General features: G+C 39.8%; 1 protein-coding gene across 2 annotated transcripts in view; it reads left to right on the top strand.

The window, feature by feature from the left end:
- Positions 1-4,083: 4,083 nt before the first annotated feature.
- Ubxn2b (UBX domain protein 2B) overlaps positions 4,084-25,558 on the top strand; it is a 33,411-nt gene continuing 11,936 nt past the window's right edge. For both annotated transcript variants that reach the window (XM_027398900.2, XM_027398899.2), the window contains exons 1-6: positions 4,084-4,229; positions 7,034-7,137; positions 12,640-12,790; positions 14,053-14,136; positions 14,998-15,107; positions 25,334-25,471. In XM_027398900.2, coding sequence (XP_027254701.1) covers positions 4,146-4,229; positions 7,034-7,137; positions 12,640-12,790; positions 14,053-14,136; positions 14,998-15,107; positions 25,334-25,471 — 671 coding nt within the window. In that variant the 5' untranslated portion in view covers positions 4,084-4,145. The remainder of the gene's footprint in view (positions 4,230-7,033; positions 7,138-12,639; positions 12,791-14,052; positions 14,137-14,997; positions 15,108-25,333; positions 25,472-25,558) is intronic.

The raw sequence follows: 25,558 nt of genomic DNA, 5'->3' as shown, positions 1-25,558 counted from the left end.
AAGTATGGTAATATAGAAATCAGGCATGCTGATAGGCACCTGTAATTCAATTCTGGGACTAGCTTTGATTGCTCGAACCTAGGAGTTCAAGACCAAGACTTGCAACCTAGTGAGGCCCTGTCTCAAAGATGCATGAGTCAGGGTTAGATAAGCATGCAGTCAGGTTTAATTGTTATAAAAAGAAGACATCAAAACTTAAGATTTAAATAGTCATCATGCCAACAACATACACTATCTTCACAAAGAATATTTCAAGAATAAACCTGGTCTAACTGTGCTGAAGCACTGAGCCCACATCCCACCTCCATCCCATCACAAGCCTGATTTGGTTCATGGTCTCTCTGCCTCCACCCACAAGATGCCTCCAAATGCTTATGGCACTCCTCAGAGTTGTGTCTTGCCTTCTGTTGATCTGGTCAATGCAAGTATTAATGCTAAAATGCAAAGATTAGCTTTTATCCACCAAACCCTTTGATTCTTCTAGATATTTTGGTAGAAATAAGAACCAAACATTTAGCATTGCATTTATGGTCATTTTTATCATTTTCAGCCCATCTCTCCAATCCTCTCCATTCAAGCCACACCTCACCCTTCTCAAAGCCAGTCCTATATATTCTTAAAACCTCACCTTCTGACTGACACCTGTCAGTCTTTTTTCTTGGTGCTTGGATACCTTGGGTGGGAAACTGTCAATTATATACCCTCTCTCCTGGCAATCCCACTGCTTAGAATACTTTGCTTGGAGCTATACTTCAGCTAGGAAAAATGTTGAAACTTCTGCTGTTGGCCACAACATCTACTTCAAGAGCCCTTGTTCTAGTGACCTTCAGATGACTAATATCCAATAGAAATTAGATGATGATACCATAAGGAACAGAAGCAAAAGGCGGAAGTTTGGAGGAGAAAGAAGAGGGTTTGGGGTTGAGGCAGCAATGTTTCTGAGACATCCAAATGGAAATATAATTTGAAAAAGCAATTAGGAATGTTGGTCTGGAGTAATAGAAAAAACTGGAAAAATAGGCGGGGAAACTCTAGATACAGTCAATCTGCATTATTTGAAAAGTGCATATATACAGAATTATATACTTAATAGAAGTTGCTTTTCACCCCAAAACACAGACATGTTCAGGGAAGCAAATATTTAAGTTGCTGAATGAATTTATTTCCAAAGGATGTCAAACAAGGTGACACTCTGCCTTTTCCAGCTCTTCCTCTGTAAACAAGTAACCCTTTGTGCAGTTTACTTAATGCCACATCCTTCATATTCTGTGCTTCTCTGATGGGAGTGTCTTTCAGTATATGTTTTTCTTCTTTGTTGATGAATAAAACACTGATTGGCTGATTGGCCAAGCAGGAAGTATAGGCAGGGCTAGGAGATGAAGAGAATTCTGGGAAATGTAGAGCCTGGGAAGAGACAGCCTGGGAAGAGAGGATATGCCAGGCGTTCTCCAGTAAGCCAAGACCACATGGAAACACATAGATTAAAGAAATGGGTTAATAATTAAGACAGAGCAAGCCAATAAGAAGCCCAAGACACCAGCCAACAGTTTTATAATTAATATAAGTCTACATGTGCTTATTTGGGGTTGAGGCGGCTGCAGGACCAGGCTGGCAGGAAAGAAAATCCAGCTTCACTTCTCCTTTGGAATCTATGTAAAGCTGCCTGCTAATGCAGTGCTGAAGTAATGTCTAGTGTTCCTAAGCAGATGTACCTTCAAGAGAAAACATGTTAGGCAAGCTTCCTTCAAGAAAGAATTATAGTGCTGGGGCTATGAGATCAATGTTAATGAAACCATAGTATATATTAAATAAGGTGTCTTTACACAGAAACAGACATATAGCAAGGTTATGCATCAGTTAGCTGATAAATATAAACAGAGGCTCCAAGGACATAACCTTGCATCTCTCAACAGCAATAATTCAGTATTCAATAATTTAGTGTTCTTATCAAGTTTGTGGAACACAACTGTGGATAATGAGAATCAGTTGTAAATGCATGACAGGCATAAGAATGGATATACAATAAAAACACATACAGCAAAAAAAAATGAAAAAGAAAAAAGAAGAAAGAAATGTCAAAGCAGAACCTGAGGGAATATCATTGCTTAGGACCTGGATGTTGTTGAGGTATGGCCAAAAGAACAATAATGAAGGTAGCAAGGCGTCCTTGAGGAGTTAACTTGATGCAGTCTTGCCAGGAGCTACAGAACAGCTGGAGGTGGAGGGAGGAATGGGTGGTGATGGTGTCAAGAGAAAAGTATGAACTTTTGAGAATAGTGCACCTGAATTTAAAACTTAATTCTGGGGCTTATTAACCTAGTGGCACAAAAATACATCTTATTTCTCTGTTCCCCACTTACTTCCATGTTACAAAGACAATATCTAATCCAGATGGCTATTGTAAGGAAATATACATGGTCTGTGCAAGCCATTGAACTTACCAAGGGTAATTATACTCCATTCTATGGAACGGTTTAGAATCAAGATAAAAAAAAATCTTTCAACAGATGAAACAAAGCCATTTCTGATCCTGACCTCAGTGATGTTCGGCATAAGTACAATTACACACATACAGGGTTTTACTTAAGTTATAAAGTTAGAGTTGTCTGTACCTGATGAGGATGTCCACTTATTCATTTTATTCCTTTAGAATCTATCTCACACCTACATCTCCAATCTAGGGCTCTCCTGACCCATGTTTTCCCATTGTTAAACAACCATGTACTATTTGTTTTTTGACATGCTACTTCCAATATCTGTGTCTTAGAACACATCTTTCTTTGCTTGTCCTTCCTGATCTGAGGTCTGTGGGAATTACTTCTTCAAGGCTCCACATAAAAAGGTATTGGCTCTTTGGGTCATTTCTTGTCAAAGAAGTAATGGGACCATTTTTTTTGTTTGTTTGTTTTTTGAGACAGGGTTTCTCTGTGTAGCTTTGGAGCCTATCCTGGCACTCGCTCTGGAGACCAGGCTGGCCTTGAATTCACAGAGATCCCCTGCCTCTGCCTCCCGAGTGCTGGGATCAAAGGTGTGCGCCAGCAACACCCGGCTAATGGGACCCTTTAAGGCAGAATGTGTATTTAGAATATCAGGACAGCACTACAAGGTATGGTAGTTTGTACTGCTAGTTACAAGGTGAATTTAACTATCATTTGCTTTGCTCAAATACATGTGGAATACATTAAAATGGAGGAGGAGACGTCTTCCTTTACTCTCAGAGTCTCAGCTGGGCCTGAGAATGAAACCGAATAGATTCACAGGAGAAAAAGGCACAAATTTTATTGAAAAAATTTTTTCATGTGACTAGTGTCTTCATACGAACCTGAAGGCCTATGTGGATATATTTTCATACCAGCGGCCATCATGCAAAATTGGCTAGGATGTGGGTTTAATTCTAAGAGGTCTGTTATAGACCTCTCCATTTCAACTTCTCTAGATGGTAAAATTTGCCTTTTTTTTTTTTTAAGAACATGCCAAAGCAACACACTGTAAGCTGGTACGGCAGCACGATGCACACAGCGGGTACCAACGGATTATTCTCCATTCACATACAGGCCTTCCATAATACTGTTTGCAAAGCTTATTTACAAATTTATTCTGTTACCTGTTTATGTCTTTCCCTCACTAGCTTTTAAGTTTCATAGAGGACCGGACTTCTTTTTTCTACCTGGGAAATCCTTGAGAGGTTGTAAGTGCCTAGGATAAGACAGGAAAGAACTCAGTCAATCCCGCGGCTTAAGAGTCACCATTTCATTGCCAAAAGCTTCACTGTGTTCCTCTTCCTCCACACGGTTCCACGCGGAGGGATGTACCATCCAATCCTTGATAAGGGAAAATGAGAGATTGGACCAAGACTTGCAAGGTGAAGCTGTTGAGTTAAACGAATCAGCAAGTCAACGCTGCGCTCTAGGACAACCCAGCAAGTGGCAGTGACTGCAAACAAAGACTGGAAGGTTGGCAGGACCGGAAGCCCAAAGCGAAGGACTGCAGCCTGGTGCGGGAAAGGAGCGAGGACTGACGTAAGAAGACACGGCTCCGCCCCCTCCCGGAGGGGCTGGTCACCGAGAGGCTCCGCCCCTCCCAGGTCGCTAAGCAACCATCCCGGAAGTCGCGAGTCCGGGGCGGGCGCCGAAAGAGGGTGGAAGATGGCGGAGGGCGGCCGCGCGGACCCTGAGGAGCAGGAGAGGGGGTCCTCGAGGCCACGGCCCCCGAGTGCGCGGGACTTACAGGTACGGAGGCAGGAGCGCGGCGCGGGCAGGAGGGCGCGGGCCACAGCCACGCTGTACCTCGCCTGAGGAGAATGATTACCAGCCAAGGTCTCTCCCGGAGGCACATTGCGGGGTGGGGGGCGTGGAAACGGGTGCCCGAGCGGCAGGCGCCAGCACCTGGATCCCCTTCGCCACGCACGGTGCACCAAGTAGTTGTTTGGAATGTCATTTTGCGGGGCCATCTAGGTGGCTCCCGGTTGATGCTGCCTGCCTTCTGGAGAGTTACCATGGCCTGTGATAAGTCAGCCATCACTTAAAAAGTAACTTAAAAATAACGCATGTTGATTTGTTCTCTTGGACGAGCTTTCAGATTTGAAGACTTACACATTAAAAACAGTCCCCCCCCCTTATCAAAAAGCTCTGGTTTTTTAAGGAGAGAGCTTAAAACAGTTCAGTCCGTGGTTACAGCCCACTTATAAGAGGTAATCCATGAAACAATGTAACAGAAATAAAACTCGGTATATTGTGACATTGACATTAGTCAGCTGAACACTTGCCCCCTAAATAAATGCTGTTTTATCAGATGCTAACACTACTTGCTCATTTTAGGCATTGTTCTATCTCCCCATGAGATCACTGATAAAATTGAGTAATTAAACGTATGTTAGGGTATGTTAGGGGTTAAAGGTAAGAATAAATGAGCCTGAATTGTCAAACCTTGACAGAACATTTTTAATACCTAATCTTCATTCTTTAACCAGACATACTGACCACTTGCTGTTATAACTTTCTGCTCAAGCTTTGGAGAATTTGGAGATAAATAAGGCATCAAATCCATAAGTAGTAGTGGATACTGTTGTGTGGTATCCACAGATTTGAAACAGGCTTGTAAACTAGCTTTAATAGACCAAATCAGTGCAAAGTTATAATGGTATTGAGCATTGGTTGGTAGTTACAGGCGACCCCGAAGCCACTTAACTTGTTGTCTTAGTCTGGGTTACTATTGCTATGATGAAGCTCCATGACCAGAGCAACTTGGGGAGGAAAGGATTTTATTTGTCATAGGCTTCCATATCACTCTTCATCATCAAAGGAAGTCTGGATAGGAACTCAAGCAGAGCAGAGACCTGGAGACAAGCCTTAGAGGGGTGCTGCTTAACTGGCTTGTTCCTGATGGCTTGCCTAGACTGCTTTCTTATTGAACCCAGGATCCCTAAGCCAGGGGTGACACCACCCACAGTCACTACTTAAGGAAATGTTCCATCTTATGGAAGCATTTTCTCAATTGAGTTGCCCTCCTCTCTAATGACTCTAGCTCTGTTAAGTAGTGAAGGGTGACAGATGACTGTGCTGGAAGATAGTGAAAACAGGGACACTGACAACAAGCGTTGGTGGCACACGCCTTTAATCCCAGCACTCAGGAGGCAGAGGCAGTCCCATCTCTGTGAGTTCAAGGCCAGCCTGGTCTCCAGAGCAAGTGCCAGGATAGGCTCCAAAGCTACACAGAGAAACCCTGTCTCGAAAAACAAAACAAAACAAAACAAAAAAAAGACCTTGTGGTGATGAAATGGACGTGCCTGTACTTTACTTACATGAATCTTTCAACTGATTAAATTTATGTCTTTAAATTTTGGTAGGCATTTAAAGACATAAAAACTAAACTCAGCGATGTTCAGTAATCCACCGAACTTACACAGTAAGTGCCTAAGTTAAGGCTTGGATCCAGCTGAGTGAGAACAAGGGGGTGTATGAACATGGGAGGGAAGAAGGGGGAGATGGTGGAATTATATTTTCATTTAAAAAAACATGATCATGCATTAGACCCTGCCTGGGTTCAGGTTGCAGCCCTGGAAAATGACTGGCTAAGTTTGCCTCATTTATTTATTCATCTTTTCCTTCTGAGGTAATAATACACAAATAGTTACTTGGTGAGGGAGTGGGCTTGTTTGATTGTAAAGTGGGTGGGAGACCAAAGATCAAAAATCATACCGACTGAATAGCCAGTGGGGAGCATTAAGGAAATTTCTTTTGTTTTGCTTGTCTTTTGAATCAGTCTCTCTACACAGCCCCGACAGTCCCCTCACTGTGTAGACCAGGCTGGCCTCAAAAATCACAGGTATCCTCCAGCTTCTGCTTCCCAAGAGCTGGGATTAAAGGCATGTACCACTATGCCAGGCTGAAAAATTTTAAATTATTGCCCCAAATAGCAAAAGTGGGGGGGGGAACCTGTAATAATCAGATTAATATTTTAAATTCTGTTTCAAGGACAAATATATTTTTACTTTATTTAGAAGGTATTCAGCTACATATCTGCAATATGTAATTTTGCATTAAATGTTATCTCATTTTTTTTAGCTCTTTTCTCTGAACTTGATGAAATTTATGTCTGATAAACTTTAAAGCAGTACTTTTGAGCTTGTTTTATGTTCTTGAGTTTTAAAAACAGCTAAGTGAAATTATATTATGAGATTGATTTAGAGAAATTGGCAATATTGTGAACTGTCCTCAAAAGTTCTTTAAAAGCTGGAAGTTACACAGATCCAAATGTGAAACCATTGTGTTGCCAAACTCAGTTTTTGAAACTGTTGAATAGTTAATTAAAAGAATTATCATAACAAATTTTCTCTGGCCCAAGGCAGTTTGAATAATAGAATAGTGTGAGACTTCGGGAGTTGCTCGTTTTGGAAAGACAACGTTTGTGGCAACAGCCTTCAGTTTTTCATAGAAAATTGTTAATGCTCAGTTTCAAGCTGGTACCTGTTCCTTGGCTGTCTAGAAGTCTGTTTCCATTGCTAACTGAATAACAAGCCTGTTGTTATGTGTAGTTGGCCTTGGCAGGATTATATGAAGATGAAGTGAAATGCAAGTCTTCCAAGCCTGACAAATCTACAGCTGCAGCCTTTAAGAGCCCAAGAACATTGCCGCATCGGTGAGTGTTGCCCCCAGACTTCTACCCTCTTTAGCCCACTGAGCCTAAACTATTTTAAATGACCTTGAGGATTTTTAAAATTAATTTTTAAAAAATAGATATGGAGGTACTATTGCAAAATTTTTATAGTTAGCTAAAAGAAATATTTTGAAGAATTACCTTGGTGTCTGATATTATCATAGGCACCATATGCAATCCTTTTTCTCAGACATGATGGCTCTTTAATGTTTGTCCTCGGGCTCACTGAGCTCTGGTGAAATGTGCAGACCCTTCCAAAGCAGCATTCATGTGCAGTCTGTCAGTTGAGGGCCAGCGGGTTTCTCACTGCCATGCACGGGACCTATAGGAGTCTTTAGTCCCCCATTGAAGAATCTGTAAATCCTGAAGTTTCTGTGATGTGATACCTAGTCTAACAGATGACTTCCTGGATGTATTTGTTGTCATTAAGATCTCTGAACTATAAAAACAACAAACTAGAGGTTTAGAAGAATCACATATATTGTTATTGTGAATATTTTTGTTGAGTTTTCTAGTATTACAGTAGAGAGCAAACTTAAATTTTCTTATCTCTCATTCTCAAAAATATAATTTTGTCAAAAGTAGAAAAATTAAGTGGACATTAGGTTTTTGTCACTTCACATTCTTTTTGTAGGGGAGACAAAAATTATATCTTCCTGTACTTGAATGATAAGCAAAATCCTTATAATTTCTCCCTGTATTTTCTTTTAGAAATTATAAAGCCCATAGCAAACGTAAAGGTTAGGAAAATGAATAAACATTAGCTATTTCACTTTTATTCACCAGTTGTTAGTGTGTCAGAGCATTGCCCTCATTCACGCATCCTGGCTCTTTTTTACTCAACTATCTGAAAGCAAATTATACCTTCATGACATCAACTTCTAGATATCTTCCTGTGCATCCCCTAAGAATAAAATATATAACCTAAATAATAAAGTATAACCTGAAAATTAGCAGTGATGACATGATGTCACTTTTTTCAGTCACCTTTGGAGACCCAGCTAGATACTACTCATTGCATTTGAGTTTTCCTGTGTTGAGTTTTGAATGCAGGGCATGCTTGCTTCTTTTTTACCTGTTTTTAGCTCACCTACATAATCTAAACTTTATTGCATAATCTAAACTTTTTAAAGGAACCAAATGTCTCAAAATGTGCCACATTCTAGATCACTGTTTCCTCATAATTAGATTCTTGTTAAACATTTTTGTCAAGAGTACTAGATAAGTGACACTGTCTGCTTTTTATTATGTCACATCAGGAGCCATATAATTCCAAGTTTCCCCACTCTTGGTGATATGCTCACTTGGTTAAGGTGCTGACCACCACATCACTGCATTGTCAGGTACAGTGTGTCTTTGTAATCAGCAGGTTGGTATCTCGGCATGGTTTGACTATACTATCCTTTCACTTAACTCTCACTTGCAAGATGTATGAGTAGATGTAGATGTGTGTAATATTTTAGTTGCCTCCTTAATGTCTATATCCCCCCCTCAAAAAAATATTTTTCAAAGATTTAATGTGTTTCTGTACCTACGTTTTACTCATTCAGTAGTGGAGTATTTAGCCTTTGGCTCCCTAGTTTGAGCTCATGAGAATGACTTAATTTTGCTCTCAGTGCAGTAAACTTAATATTCGAATTTTTACATGATTGACGAATTTTTACATGAGTGACATGACTGTCACCCTCGAGCAGGCAATCCTCCTGCCTCAGCCTCCCAAACATTGAAATTTCCAGAGACTGATAGCACCACCACACCTGGCACACTGGCTTTTTACGCCAACTGCACTGGTTAGTTTTTGTCAGCTTGACACAAGCTCGACTCTAACTTGAAAGATTGCCTCCATCTGACTGGCCTCTAGGCATGTCTGTGGGAGCATTTAATTGATTAATGAATTATGTGGCTGGTCCAGCCCATGTGGGAGGTGCCATCCCTGGGCAGATGGTCTTACTGTATAAGACAGTATGTTGAGTAAACCATAGAGACCAAGTTAGTGAGTAGCATTTCTCCTGCTTCAGTTCCCACCTCCAGGTCCCTGACATTACCCCTCTCAGTAATGGCTAACCCCTGTATAATGTAATAAACCCTTTCCTTCCCTGGTTTGCTTTTGGTCAGTTGAAGCTAAATAAAACACCAACGAACTTTCATTTTCAGAAATATTAGACATAATATTGTCTATGTGTTTAGCCTACGTGAAGTGTGTAATCTGTCGAAAACTTTCAGGACAGTCCGACAGCTTCTTTAACAAATTCACTCATGAGAGGTTGTATACCAGCAGCAGAACTTTGGGCATGTCCTCTACAGATCATTCTTTATGTCAAATTGTACTCAGAATTAAATGACATGAACTGTGTGATATGCTTAGCATGGGCCTTAAACAATTGCTAAAATCTAAGTAAGCCCCGAAGGTCTGGGACAAAGAGGCATGGAAGAAAATGTGATAAAAGGGCAGGAGAGGGCAGAAGGAGAAGCTGCAGAATTAGTGGCCAACAAGAGATGTTGGATAAGTAGAAGCATGGCCGGGTTGAGCCTTGTGGATATATCACAAGTCTCTACACTTAGGCGGCCATGTGCTGGATTAAAGGCTTGGCTCCTTAGTGTATTTTGAGTAAGATAACTTAGATATTCATTTTGTAGTTGGCCCCCATTATTATGTTGCATTCATTTAAAATGTCACTGAAAGGCTAATGTGCATTAACGTTCACTCAGTAAAAAAGAGATGTAGTGACAAGACCTCTGCCTCTAAAAATAGATGTCCCCCATGTGTATGTGCTGTGTGTGTGTGTGTGTGTGTGTGTGTGTGTGTGTGTGTGTGTGTGTGTGTGTGTGTTTTATCCTGTTTTCTCATCTGGAAAATGGGGGTCATTTAGTTATAAGAATTGATGAAAATGTATTTGCCCTTTGATAATATTAACTATTAATCATTTTAGGAAAAAGTATATCCCTTTAGAAAAATAAATGGAAAGTTAGTACGATGGGGGAAAAGAAAGAGGTAACTTAGCTGGGGGTAGTCTAAGGGACAAGAAGTAAAGTTAGGTGATTATGCTGGAATAAAGGAGAGAGGATGGAATTGCTCTCATACTTTCTAAACCTTGGTTATAGAAACTTTATGACAAGGACTACAGGGCATGAGTAGGAAAGAGACAGGTTCAGGACCTGTGGGAGAACTGTGCTTGCTGACGAGATGTATTCAGCAAGGAACTGAGTAGCCTTCATTCATGCAGAACTGCTCAGTGGGTACTTTGTTTTTTAAGGTCTTTACAAACTTTTAAACATCAGTAAGTTAGGGCCAGACATGGTGTCACATATCTATATTCCCAACATTGGGAAGGTAAATGCAGGACCATCAGAAGCTGAAGGTCAGTGTCACCTAGTTCAGTTCAAGGCCAGCCTCATATACATGAGACCATCTCACTCCTGCCCCAACCAACAAGTCAAACAAAGTAAGAAAGAGCTAGGCATGATGGTGTATGCTTATAATACCAGCACATGCATGACTAAGACAGGAAAACCCGTAAGTTTGATGTGTGCTTGAGTTGCATGGTGAGAGAATGGAAGAAAAGAAGCTTTTAAAGGGAGGTGAAGTCATACCTTCGAGTCATTTTTGAGGTTGCAATGGGAGTGGATAAATATTTTACTGATCAGATGAGTTTCACATAAGAGGAGAACAGAAGGCAAGGACACTGACATCTTGTTGTGGAAAAGGGAAGAAAGGAAACTTAGTAAAAACCAAGGCATGGTTGGAACCCCACTGCACAGAGGGACGAATAGTGTTGTTGCCTTTGGGAAAGTCATGAAAAGACAAAGTTCATTGTGAAGTGAGAAAACGGAAGTGGGAAATGTTACTGCAGCAGTTGTAGATGCTCTTGGCCTGTCTCCACAAAAAACAGCTAGAGAACTCATGAAGCACCCATCAAGAGCAGCACGTAAAGTAGTCATGTGAAACCTTATACCAAAGCTGCAGAGGCCTGAGAAACTGACCAGTGAACCAAGACCGGAACGCTGAGTCTCACACCCTTAGAGATGGCTGTTTTGGCTCTGACAACGATGCCACTGCAGAGCAACAGGGAGAGGGAATCTCATGGCATAGTCCAAGGGAAGATGTTAGTATTGGCCTCTCCATCATGCAACATACAATTATCAATTTTGGATAGATTGTAGCTCTGAATATAAAAGTTCAAACAGTGAGGCTGCTTGAAGAAATGCTGCATTACCTTAGGGGAGGCTATAACAGACTGGTAAACTTTTTCTTATGTCCAGTTTTCTCAGGTCTTTGTCCCAAAAACAAAGAGGCAGGATTGTGAACTTTGCCAGCTTGTTAACCTGACTCAAAGAGGGAAGAGGCTATACTGGGGGCAAACATGGCAGGAAGCTTTGCTCTGCTATCCTCTTTGTCACAGTTACCTGAGGCCATGTGTTAGCCAGTTCCTCCTCTCCAACACTGCACTTAGACAGGCAGGGCATTTCTTTCCTGTTTGCTGCACACTCACACACACACACACACACACACACACACACCTCTCTCTCTCTCTCTCTCTCTCTCTCTCTCTCTCTCTCTCTCTCTCTCTCTCTCTCTCTCTCTCTCTCTCTCTCTCCCAGTATGCAGTGTAAACATGGCAAGAAGCCTTTGTGGGTTGTAGTGTGTCCAGTGACACTGACAGGGTGGTGCCCCTCCCACAGTGTAGTGGGATTCTGCTGAGGTCCACACTTGTGTCCATGGAGATTCTCTTTCACCTGCAGATGAGAACTGCCCGCTTAGGAGAAAACCTGGAAGGGAACCTCTGTTCCTTGTCCAGGGCTGTTGTGTTTCCAATTTTGCTTTGTGAGTTACTGTGAATCGGGAAATGGAGTAAAAGGTGTGGGAAAATAAAAAGTACACTCTTGTCACCATATATTGGAAGTCTCTGTATGCTACTTCATTGATTAAATTTTCTGATATCCTGGGCAGGAAAATCAGTCATGAACAATTAGAATATTAGTCTTAGGTGAATGGAAACTTATGTTTTGTAGCCATTATGAAGATAGAGTCAGGGCAGATCTTAATTACTACACAAGGAGTACATGAAGTTATTCACAGTGGGAATTGTTATGCAGTAGGTCTTTCTACCCGAAGAATAAACCTTCATTGTGTAGCCATATGGGGCAGGAATAGCCTCTGGTTGTTGAGAGTGCTACCCACCACAGGTGAAGAGCTTGGTCTGTGAAAATAGGAAGCCATAAGCAGTCATCCAGGGCTGAGGGCGGAAACAAGGCCTTCATTTGCCCATGTTGGGTGCTGAAGTTGTCAGACTCTCCACAAACTCAGAAGGGATACAAACTATCCCCTATTTTATCTTTGCCTGAATTCCATTTTAAAGTTAAGTGTGTATAAAGAACTCAGGCATTCTTTATTTATGAATAAAAGTTACTTCATATGATGATGTAGCTTCTTAGAGTAGTTTATGACTTTTCTGAGTTTTTATTTATGAGCTGTGATGTTTAAAGGCTTTGTTCAGGTGAACAGGAATATGGTGGATTACATATAGTTCAACCTCCAACTGGGAAAATTGTGAATGAACTTTTCAAAGAGGCAAGGGAACATGGGGCCGTCCCTCTAAACGAAGCCACAAGATCTTCAAGTGATGACAAACCTAAGGTCAGTGCTGTCTTAAAACTGTACTGTTTCTGGGAAGTTGAGAGGTACTTGGACATGTGTCTTGGTAAAGCCTTTGCAATCTTTTTGGCACCCATTGTTGAGAATGACTGTTCTCCACGAAACTTCAGTTTCAGTATTTGGCAGCAGCTAGAAAACTTCCGTCCATGTAGCCTTGAGGTCATTTTAACATTTCCATGTTCCCCAATTCTGTAAGAAAAGTGTGGAACTGATTTAGTCTGTGGAACAAAGGCAGGTTGTAATTTAAAGTGCATTTGTGATGCAAATGGTAATGAAATGAATAGCTATTTCCCCTCATATTGTCCTACCTGAAGACTGTGTATTCAGTAGAGCAAGATCAAAAGTGTGACTGACTATAGCTGACTTGATATAGTTAATATCATTGTGCTGAGAGCTGACTTACTGTACCTTAGAAAACAGCTTGAAATGGAGGCCATCACAGGAAGCCACAGTTTGACATAGTGCAGAGATCAACAGGTCATGGGGAAGCCCAGCCTCAACAGATACGTCTGCATCACAGCTCCTGCATCTATGGCTCAGGGAATATCTCGGAAGAGGGGGCGGAAGAGCTGTAAGAGCCAGAACACCAGGAAGTCAGCTGTGTAACAGTCTCCTGGAAATGGCTGCATAAACAAGACTGGAAGTTTCAATGGACATGTTAACATGGAAGGGGGGAAATTATATGTGGTCACTGAACCCCTAAGAACTACAGCACCAAAAAAACATTCATTATGAGATATGTATTTACATACATGTGTGTATATAACAATAATGAAAAAGAGGCTGCCAACTTGAGAGTGGGTGTGTGGGAGGGGCTGGATAGGGAAAGTGATATAATTTCTATTTCAATTAAAAACATTAAAAAAATCTAAAGCCTATAAAATACATATAGAATTCTTTGTTTTAACATTTATTTCATATGTGTATTCATGTACACATATATCCACAACCCACATGTGGCAGTTAGAGGACAACTTGCATGAGTTTGTTCTCTTCTTCTACCATGTGGCTTTTGGGATCAAACTAAGTTATTTCACATTCTGAGTTACTAATGTTTATGTGAAAAGACATTTAACTTCTCACATACACTTGTTTATAACTTAAGGTCTTTATTCCAATCTATTTTCCTAGTCAGTATGAATCTGGCCAATAATTATTTGTCTAGTTTTGAAATGTCAAGTGTATGAATAACATTTTGACCATAAGCCATAGTGAACTCTTAACCCATTTATCATGTATTTCAGTCATTTACAGGTGGAGGATACAGATTGGGCAGTTCTTTCTGTAAGCGGTCAGAGTATATCTATGGAGAAAATCAGCTGCAAGATGTAGGTACAATCACCAAAATGTTTAAGCCTTCATTTCTAGTTGATACTGCTTTCCGCCTTTCTGAATTAATAGTTGACACTATGAATACAGTCTCTCACATTAGTTGTTAAAGCATGAGTTAAAGGACCTGTGTGCTTTCAGTCGCAGTATTTCTATTGCTATATGTGTGTGTGTGTGTGTGTGTGTGTGTGTGTGTGTGTGTGTGTGTGTGTGTGTGTTTGTGTGTATTGTTTTTTTGTTTTTCTGGACAGGGTTTCTCTGTGAAGCTCTCTGGCTGTCCTGGAACTCACACTGTAGACCAACTGGCCTCAAACTGCCTCTGCCTCCTGAGTGCTGGTCATAAAGGCATGTGCTACGACTGCCAGGCAGAATGTATAATTCTTACAGTTTTTTCTTGAAAATCATATACTTTTATAATACAATATAAATTAAATTATAAGAACACTTGAAATCATTTATGTTGCCTTTGGAAATACTAAAATCATAAATTTATTTTAGATATTAACAGTTTTTTGGAAGGTGTGAATGTTTAAGCAATGGAACTGAAGAGATTTAGGGTGTAGACAAGCAGTGTGAGTCACAGGTACCAAGTGGAATCTGTCTCTCACTGCTTCTGTTTCCCCAGCGATTGCTCAGAGGCCAGGCTCCACTTGTGGGACTGTGATATTTCCAGCTCTTATCAGTGGTTTAAGCTAAAAATAAACCTGCTAAGTAAACACATGGACACAGTGGTTTATTTTTGACTAAAACAAGTATCTCTGTATTTTAAGATAAATTAATCAGGTAGTAAGTTGGGAGATATAATGTTGAAACTTAAAATTGTTTGGAGATGAATTCTTTTTTCCCTCTGTCTCCAAAAGGTTCAGATTTTACTGAAGCTGTGGAGCAATGGTTTCAGTTTGGATGATGGAGAATTGAGACCTTACAATGACCCAACAAATGCTCAGTTTTTGGAATCTGTTAAGAGAGGGTAAGATGAAATATTTGTGTTATCTTTATTATGTTGAATGGAACTATTGTGAGTATGTGAATGCATGTTCATGTGACTGCATACATGTACAGGCTGGCTGGTCACTGAACCCCAGGGACCTGTCCCAGTGCTGAGATACCAGCACATACCACCACATCCAGCCTTGTTACATGGATTCTCTGGAGATTGAGCTCAGGTTGTATGCTTCTGTGACAACTATTTGACCAAGTATCTTGTCTCCTTGGACCTATTTATTTTTTGAACTGTTCTGCATACACTACTAGCTTTCAAGAATTAGTTACTGTGACATATTACACAAGTAACTTGCAGAGATGGATCTTTGAGGAGAAAGAACATTGGATGATTGTACCCCTTTTAAATATGATGTCACTGGTCTTTGCTCTAAAAGAAATATCTTAATAAATTGAATAGCATCTGTCTATCTATCCATTAAGCCTCTGTTCTGCTTTACTGTGGACCAAGTGCTGTGACAAAACACCATGACCAAGGCAACTTATAATTGAAAGCATTTAATAGGGGTATACATGCAGGCAAAATACTGTATATAAATAAATCTTAAAACATAAGAGCCACTAGGTAGTGGAAATATTCAAATAATATGTGAAAACCAACATTTCTGTTCAATTCATGCTGTAATTTCAAGATGATAGATGAAAACATTATTTGCTGAAGTTAATTTTCCTGCAAGTGGGATTTAAAATCTGAGCCACATCATATCATCAAGTACAAAAATGAGCAAAGTCTCCTTTTTGAGAATATCAGTTAGAGGTTCCAACTAGCTAAGATACATTAGCACTTTCTTAAAATATGTGGTAACACTGTCTTTATTGCCCTACAAGACCAACTATTAGGTAGTATAATCCACTTATATACATCACTTCTCCAAAAATTTATATATTCTACCTTACATATATTAAATATAGGAAGTCAAATCAAGAATGCCTATCATTGATATTTAGATTTATTGTTTCATTCAAGGACTTAATAAAATTCCAAACAAAACAAAGTGTAGTTTAAATGGTAGGTACATTCTTAGGAATGCAAGGGATCTTAAAAAATAAAAATATGAAAATCTTCCAAAGTGCTTAGTGATTTTTCCTAATTGATAGGACAGAAGTAAGCCCAGGCACCTAAAGAAGAGAGTTGTTACTCATGTAAATCTCTGGCACTTTCTGATTCGTGTAACTATGATACTGTTATCAGTGTAGAAGACCAGTCTTCCAAAGCAATGCATTCTTCAGCCTCCCCCCTTGACACTGAAGGATGGTAGTGCTCACTAGTTACCTGATAATCAGAAATGCCTCTATCAGTTTCCAGCTCCCTCCAGGATAGAGTTAAAAGCAAATGGTTGCAATCAGGGATGTTGATTCTATGTACCTGTGACAAGTACTTGCAGTGCAGTATAGCTCAAATTCTAATTAGTTTTATTAATAAAAGCCTGGAGTCAGATATAGGGGTTAATGCTGAAAGATCAGAGAAGCAGAACAGCCAGCCAGAAGTTCTTACTCTACTGAATCCTCAGACCAAAGGGGTAATCCTGTCTCTACAGATCCTCAGACTGAATACAATGAGCTCCTGTCTCCTCCCACCTTAATATTCCTCTCTCCACCCAGCCATATCACTCTTGTCTCTACCTCCCTAGTGCTGGGATTAAAGGCATGTGACTCCCAAGTACTGGGATTAAAGGTATGAGCCACCACCACCTGGCTCTGTTTCTCTTTTAGACTGGATCAATCTCGAGTAGTCCAGTGTGGCCTTGAACTCACAGAGACCCCTCCTGCCTCTGCTTCCCAACTGCTGGGATTAAAGGTGTGTCCCACCACTGCCTGGCCTCTATGGCTAACTAGTAGCTAGCTCTGCACTCTGATCTTCAGGCAAGCTTTATTTGTTAAAGCACAAACAAAATATCACCACAGTGTCGAGACTTTAATTTCATGCAGTGCAAAGATACGAAGAACCTTATTGTTGGTGGAAGTGTAAACCTATGCAGCCTCCAAGGAAATCTGAATAGAGGTATCTCCAACGAAAACTACCTACCATATGACCCATGACTCCTGAATATTTTCCTAAAGAACTCTAAGGCAACATACCATGAAGATACTTGTACATCCATGTTTATACTGCACTGTTTACAATAGCTCAGAGGTTCGATAGTCTAGATGTTCATCAACAGATGAATGGATTAAGAAAATGTAAACATACATAATTCAATTCTATGAACTGGAAATAATGTTAGGTGATACCAGCCCGGCTCAGATATCATGTGTTTTCTCTCATACGCATCATCTAGATTTAAGATTTTATACATGAGTAGATATATAAATGTTTATATTTATATATGAGTACATAGATCATGAAACTAGAAAGGGGATCATGAGAAGGGAAGATGAGATCTTAAAGTAAGTGGAAAGAGAGTTTAATCAGTACATATGAAATGTAAGTAGAAGGGAGGCAGTCTATTTCCAGTAAAGAGGAGAAAGGCATGGAGGATAGTAAGGCAGAGAAACCAGTGAGAACAACTTATAGTGACATGTATGTATGTATGCAGATGCCATAATGAAATGTTACTTTCTATACAAACCGAAAACAGTTTATTTAATTTATTCTTCATCTTCTCTTATATATTACATCCCACCACAATTTCCCCTCCCTTCCCTCTACCCATTCTCCTCTCCCCAGTCTCCTTCCCCCCATCTCCCCTCTTTCCCAGATCCATGTCCCCACAGTCTCTCCTCAGAAAATAGCAGGCCTCCAAGTACATCAGTGGCATAATAATCTACAATAAGACCAGGCACACACCATCACAATCAAGGCTGTACAAGGCAACCTATTAGGAGGAAAAGAGTCCCATAAGTAGGCAAAAGAGTCAGAGACACCCCACTCCCACTGTTGGGAGTCTCACAAGGACACTCAGCCATTACATATATGCAGGGTATCTAGGTCAGACCCCTACAGGCTCCCTGATTCAGACACCATGACTCCTGGTCAGTTGATTCTGTGGGCCATTTTCTCTTGCTGCCCCTGACCCCTCTGGTTCCTCCTATCCTTTCTTCCCTCCTCCACAGGACTCTACTATGCCTAATGTTTGGCTGTGAGACTTGGCATCTGCCTCCATTCAGTTGCAGAGAAAGTCTCTTTGGCCTGTTTGATGACATTTGTGCAAGGCTCTGGTTCCAGAATACTTTGCAGGCAGAACAAACTGTAGGTTGAGGGTTTGGTGGCAGGGTTGGTATCCAAATCCCTCCTCTTGAGGCCTTGTCTGATTATAGAACATGGATGGTTCAGGCTCTGTGTACCCCATTACTATGAGTCTTTGCTAGGGTTACTTTCATAGATTGCATGGAGTTTCCATTTCACTAGGTTTCCACCTCACCCCGAATTGTTCCCCAATTCCAGTAATTTCTCCCAGTATCCTCCACCCCCAAGTTGATCCCTCCTTTCCCAACTCTTACCCATCCCCAGTCCACCAGCAAAATCTATTCTGTTTCCCCTTGCCAGGGAGATCTTTGCATCCCATCTTGAGCCCTCCTTGTTACTTAGCCTCTCTGGGTACATGGATTGTAGCATGGTTACCCTTTACTTTAACAGCTAATATCACCTTAGAAGTGAGTACATGCCATGCTTGTTTTTCTGTTCCACCAGGATGGAACTTTTTCAGGATGACTTTTCAAGTTCCAACCATTTGCCTGCAAATTGTATAATGTCATTGTTTATATATAACAGATGAGTAATACTCCATTGTGTACATGTGCCATAATTTCTTTATTCGAAGGGTTGAGGGATATCTAGGTTGTTTCCAGTTTCTGGCTATTCTGAATACAGCTGCTATGAACATAAGTGAGCAATTGTCCTTGTGATAGGATGGAGTATCCTCTTTGGGTATATGCCCAGGAGTAGTATGACTGGGTCTTGAGGTAGATCCATTTCCAATTTTCTGTGAAACCATCATATGGATTTCCAAAGAGGCTGTACAAGTTTGCACTGTACCAGCAGTAGAGGAGTTTTCCTTGCTCCAGATCCTTGACAGCATAAGCTGCCACTTGTGTTTTTTATCTTAGCCATTCTGACAGAGGTAAGATAATCTCCAAGTCATTTTGATTTGTATTTCCCTGATGGCTAAGGATGTTGAACATTTCTTTAAGTGTTTCATAGCCACTTGAGTTTCCTCTGTCGAGAATTCTCTGTTTAGATATGTACCCCATTTTTTAATTGTATTATTTAGCTGATGTCTAGTCTCTTGAGTTCTTTATGTATTTTGGATATTAGTCCTCTGTCAGATGTGCAGTTGGTGAAATTTTTTTTTGATTGGTGGGCCGCCTTTTTGTCCTATTGATGGTGTCCTTGGCCTTACAGAAGCTTTTCAGCTTTATGAGGTCCCATTTATCAATTGTTGATCTTAGTGCCTGTACTATTGGTGTTCTGTTCTGGAAGTTGTCTCCTGTGCCAATGCATACAAGGCTATTCCCCATGTTCTCTTCTAGTGGGTTCAGTATATCTGGATTAAGATTGAGGTCTTTGATCCACTTGGATTTGACTTTTGTACAGGTTGATACGGATCTATTTGCATTTTTATACATGCCTATATCCAGTTAGACCAGCACCATTTGTTGAAGATGCTGTCTTTTTTCCATTATATGTTTCTGGCTTCTTTATTAAAAATCAGATGTCCATAGATATGTGGATAAAGACGGAGTTTCCTTCCAGCCAGGTCCTGCAGCCCTTTAGTCCCAAATAAACACATAGAGGCTTACATAATTATAAACTGTTTGGTCAATGGCTCAGGCTTCTTACTGGCTAGCTCTCTCTTAATTATTATAACCCATTTCTATTAAACTATATATTACCATGTAGTTTATATATATATACCACATACCATAGGCTGTGGCTTATCTGTAATGCTCCGGCATGTTACTCCTTCAGCAGCTACATGGCGTCTCTCTGGAGACTCTTCTTTCCTCTTCCCAGAATTCTCAGCCCCCTCCTCCCATACTTCCTGCCTGGCTAATGGCCAATCAGCATTTATTCATCAACCAATAATAGAAACATATGTTCACAGCATTCAGAAGGACATCCCCATCTGGATCTTTGATTTGATTCCACTGGTCAGCGTGTCTGCTTTTATGCCAGTGCCATGCTGTTTTTATTACTATTGCTTCAAAAATTTGTTTCTTGTATAGACTTTTAGCTATCCTGGGTTTTCTGTTTATCCATATGAAGTTGGGTATTGTTCTTTCAAGGTCTGTAAAGAATTGTATTAGGATTTTTATGGGGATTGCATTGAATCTGTAGATTGTTTTTGGTAAGATGTCCATTTTTACTTAGTTAATCCTACCAATCCATGAGCATGGGAGATCTTTCCGTCTTCTGATATCTTCTTCAATTTCCTTCTTTAAAGACTTGAAGTTTTTGTCATACAGGTCTTGTTTGGTTAGATTTACCCCAAGATATTCTATATTATTTGTAGCTATTGTGAAGGGTTTTCCTGATTTGACTGTATATAGGAGGGCTGCTGATTTTTTTTTTTTTTAAGATAATCTTGTATCCAGCCACTTCACTAAAAGTGTTTTATCAGCTATGGGAGTTCCCTGATAGAATTTTTGGGGTCACTTATATGTGTTATCATCTGCAAATAGCGACACTTTGACTTCTTCCTTTGCAATCTGTATCCTCTTGATCTCCTCTAGTTGTCTTATTGTTCTAGCTAAAGCTTCAAGTACTATATTGAATAGATACTGAGAAAAGTGGACAACCTTGTCTTGTTCCTGATTTTAGTAGAATTGCTTTGAGTTTCTCTCCATTAAATTTGATGTTGGCTATAGGTTAGCATTTATTATATTTAAGTGTGCCACTTGTATCCCTGATCTCTTCAAGACCTTTATCATGAAGGGGTGTTGGATTTTGTCAAAGGCTTTCTTAAGCATCTAGTGAAACAGTCATGTGTTTGTTTATTTTTTAATTTCAGTTTATATGGTAGATTACATTGACAAATTTTCATATTTGAACCATCCCTGCATCTCTGGGATGAATCCTGTGTGATCATGGTGGATGATCTTTTTGATATGTTCTTGAATTCTTCTGTTATGCTTATTTTGTTGAGTGTTTTTTCATCAGTATTAATGAGGAAAATTGGTATGTAAGTCTCTTTGTTGAGTCTTTGTGCGGTTTGGGTATGAGGATGACTGTGGCCTCTTGAAATTAACTTGGCAATGTTCCTTCTGTCTCTCTTTTGTGTTATAATTTGAGGAGTATTTGTATTAGCTCTTCTTTAAAAGTCTGGGAGACATCTGTGCTAAAATTGTTTAGCCCTGGGCCTTTTTTGGTTGGAAGGATTTAATGACTGCTCCTATATCCATAGAAGCTATAAGCCTATTTAAGCTGTTTATCTGATCTTGATTTAACTTTGGTAAGTGGTATCAATTGAGAAAATTGTCCATTTCTTTTAGATTTTCCAATTTTGTGAAGTATAGGTTTTTGAAATATGACCTAATTATTCTTTACATTTCTCAGTATCTGCTGTTATGTCCCCCTTTTCATTTCTGATTTTGCTAGTTTGGATATTCTCGCTCTGTCTTTTAATTAGTTTGAATAAGGGTTTGTCTGTCTTGTTTATTTTCTCAAAGAATCAACTCTTCGTTTCATTGATTCTTTGTATTGTTCTCTTTGTTCCTATTTTATTGCTTTCACCCCTGAGTTTGATTAGTTCATGCAGTCTACTGCTCTTGGACATGTCTGCTTCTTTTTGTTCTAGGGCTTTCAGGTATGCTGTTAAGTTGCATCTCTGCAATTTCTTGAAGACAGTGCTGTGAACTTTCCTCTTAACACCACTTTCATTGTGTCCCATAAGTTTGGGTGTGTTTTGGATTCATTTTCATTGAATTCTAGGAAGTCTTTCATTTTTTTCTTTAATTCTGCCTTGACACAATAGTTGTTCAGTAAGGAGTTGTTCAATTTCCATGACTTTGTAGGCTTTCTGTTGTTGTTGGTAGCCAGCTTTAATCTCTGGTGGTCTGATAGAATACAAAGGGTTATTCAGTTTTGAGACTTGCTTTGTGATTGAGTATGTGGTCATTTTGGAGAATGTCATGGGTGGTGCTGAGAAGAAGGTATATTTTCTTGTATTTGGATGAAATGTTCTATAGATATCTGTTAGGTCCATTTAAGTCATAAGGTCTGTTGGCTCCATTATTTCTTTGTTTAGTTTCTGCCTGGATGTCCTGTCCATTGAAGTTTGTCATGATTAATGTGTGAGGTTCAATGTGTGATTTAAGCTTTAGTAACATTTCGTTTACAATTGTGGGTACTCTTGTTTTGGGGGGTTAAATAATAAGAATTGAAGCCTCATGTTACTGGATTATTCTTTTGATGAGTATGAAATAGCCTCCATTTCTTTTGATTAAATTTGGTTTGAAAATTATTTTATTAGATATTAGAATAGCTACACCATTTTGCTTCTTTGGTCCATTTGTTAGGAAAATCTTTTCCAACCCTTTACTCTGAGGTACTGTCTAACTTTGATGTTGAGGTATGTTTCTTGTATGCAGCAGCAGGATGGATCCTGTTTTCATATCCATTCTGTCAGCCTGTGTCTTTTTTATTGGGGAATTGAGTCTACTGATATTGAGAGATATTAATGACCAATGATTATGAATTCCTGTTATTTTGTTGGTGGTGGTGGTGGTAGTAGTGTGTGTGTATGTGTGTGTTTCCCTGTTTTGGGGTTTTGTTGGTATGAGATTATTTATTGCCTGTGTTTTTGTGGTTGTTGTTAACTAACTTGGGTTGGAGTTTTCCTTCCAGTACCTTCTATAGGGATGGATGTATGGGTAGATAATGTTTAAATTTAAATTTCATAATATATCTTTGTTTCTTTGTCTATGGTGATTGCAAGTTTTGCTGGGTATATTAGTCTGGGCTGGCATCTGTGGTCTCTTAGAGTCTTCAAGATATCTTTCCAGGCCCTTTTGTATTTTAGAATCTCCACTGAGAAATCAGATGTAAGTCTGATTGGTCTGCCTTGTTACTTAGCCTTTTTCCTTTGCAGCTTTTCTTTATTCCTTGTGTTTAGGGCTTTGATTGTTATATAGCAAGAGGACTTCTTTTCTGGTCCAATATATTTCGTGTTCTGTAAGCTTCTTGTACTTATATAAGCATGCCCTTCTTTGGGTTAAGAAAATTTTCTTCTATGATTTTGTTATCTTCTGGGTTTTCAAGCTGGGATTCTTTTCCTTTTTCTATTCCTATTATTCTCAGGTTTGGTCTTTTCATAGTGTCCCAGATTTCCTGGATGTTCAGGGTTTGATTTTTCGATACAACATTTTCTTTGACTGATGTATTTATTTCTACTATCATATTCTCTGTATCTGAGATTCTCTCTTCAATCTCTTGAATTCTGTTGGTTATGCTTGTGTCTTTAGTTTCTGTTTGCTTACCCAGATTTTCCATCTCCAGAATTCCCTCTGTGTTTTCTTTATTGCTTCCATTTCAATTTTCAGGTCTTGAATAGTTTCCTTCACCTGCTTGTTTTGCTTGTTTTTTGTTTTTGTTTTTGTTTTTGTTTGCTTGTTTTTTTTTCTTGTTTTTCTTCATTCCTTAAGGGATTTTTTTTATTTCCTCCATTTTTTTTTTTGTTGTCTTGCCCTCTATTTCTCTTTCTGTTTGTTTGTTTTGTTTTTGTTTTTATTTTTTGTTTTTTGAGACAGGGTTTCTCTCTGTAGCTTTTAAGCCTATCCTGGCACTCGCTCTGTAGATCATGCTGGCCTCGAACTCACAGAGTCCACCTGCCTCTACCTCCCGGGTGTTGGGATTAAAGGCCTGCCCTCTATTTCTTTAAATTTTTTTTTATTTCCTCTTTAAGGATCTCTATCATCTGCATAAAGTTTTCTTTTTTTAAAGTCATTTTCTTGTTTTTCAGCTGTGTTGAAATATTCAGGTCTTGGCATCATAAGATAGCTGGGCTATGGTAGTACCATATTGCCCTGGTTGTTGTTGATTGCCAGTTGTTCTTACACTGGCATTTAGTCATCTGGGTTTGGGATGATTATATGCCTAGGTACTGATTTCTGAGTATGCTTGTTTGGATGGGTATTTTGTTCCCTGGCTTCTGTTTCCTCGCTGGTCTTCTGAACTTTGTGGTCTGAATTTCTTGTGGCTGGCGCGACCTCTGATCTAGTAGGGACTCTCTGTCAAAGTTGGGGGCTGGCCTTTTGGTGGCTAGCTTGGCTTTTGTTGCAGCAGGAGGTCTCTGTTCTTCTGACTGGCATGGCCTGTATCTGAGCAGCAGCGGAAGTCTGCTGGGGTTGGGGACAGGGCCTAGAAGTGGGGCAGATGATGAGCTGGGAGGGCATGGGCTATGAGATGGGTCTGTGGGAATAGAACCCAGGGAGTATTCAGCTGGCAGCCAGGTCACTCACCTTTTCTTCCTGTGACCTAAAACAATTTTTAATTTAAAGAAAAGAAAAAAGATGACTCTGTCATGGCCATGTCTCACAGCCCGTCCTTCATGCTGAAACATGGCAGTGCTCAAGAGTCAACTGACACTCAGATATACTAAAACATCAGTTTACACAAGTCTCCCAGGGACATTAGATTTAAATATGTGCAGACTCCCAATACTTGAGAGTCTAAACAGAAGGATTGCTATGAGTTTGCAACTAGCCTGACCTGTATACTGAACTCCAGCCTAGCCTGAGCCACAGTGTGAGACCCTATTTCAAAGAAACAAACAAAAATATTTGAATTAACTTTTAAGCCATATAGGAATTTTCTTGTGCTAATTTAAGTATCAATTGCTGTCTTATAATCTGACTTTCTAGGTATACCCCAAGGTTGTTGTGACAACTAAAACATTTCTATGTTAAGAGTCACTAAAGAACAGTGTGACTAGCTAGAAGAGATGGCTCGGCACTAGCTGCTTTCCCAGGGGACCAACATTCACATAGTGCTTTACAACCTTCTGTGTCTCCAGTTCCAGGGGCTTTAATCCTCCAAGGGCGGGAGGCATGCACATGGTACATAGACACACATATAGACAAAGCACTCATACATTTAAAGTATAAAATTTAAAAAGTATGAGGTAACTTGAACTAAATGATCTCTAAAATCACCATGGAAAGTTTTGTTAGCATGTAGCTCATGATTTAATTAGAACAGTGGAGAAGTATACTTTTTAACAATCTTAACTAAAACCTTCTCTCCCTCCTTTTAAGAGAGATTCCCCTGGAGCTTCAGCGACTGGTCCATGGCAGCCAAGTGAGTCTGGATATGGAGGATCATCAAGACCAAGAGTACATAAAACCCAGATTGCGATTCAAAGCTTTTAGTGGAGAAGGGCAGAAACTTGGAAGGTAAAATTCCTTTAGTGAGAAAAACACTTTCTTTATTCAAAATGACATTTTTTTTTTGAGAATAAAAAATAAAAATGACTTGTGAAG

This window comes from Cricetulus griseus, chromosome 2, assembly GCF_003668045.3.
Source record: "Cricetulus griseus strain 17A/GY chromosome 2, alternate assembly CriGri-PICRH-1.0, whole genome shotgun sequence".
NCBI classification, from domain to species: Eukaryota; Metazoa; Chordata; class Mammalia; order Rodentia; family Cricetidae; genus Cricetulus; species Cricetulus griseus.
The sequence above is the reverse complement of the archived record's forward strand: the minus strand, read 5'-3'. Positions and strand labels throughout refer to the sequence as shown.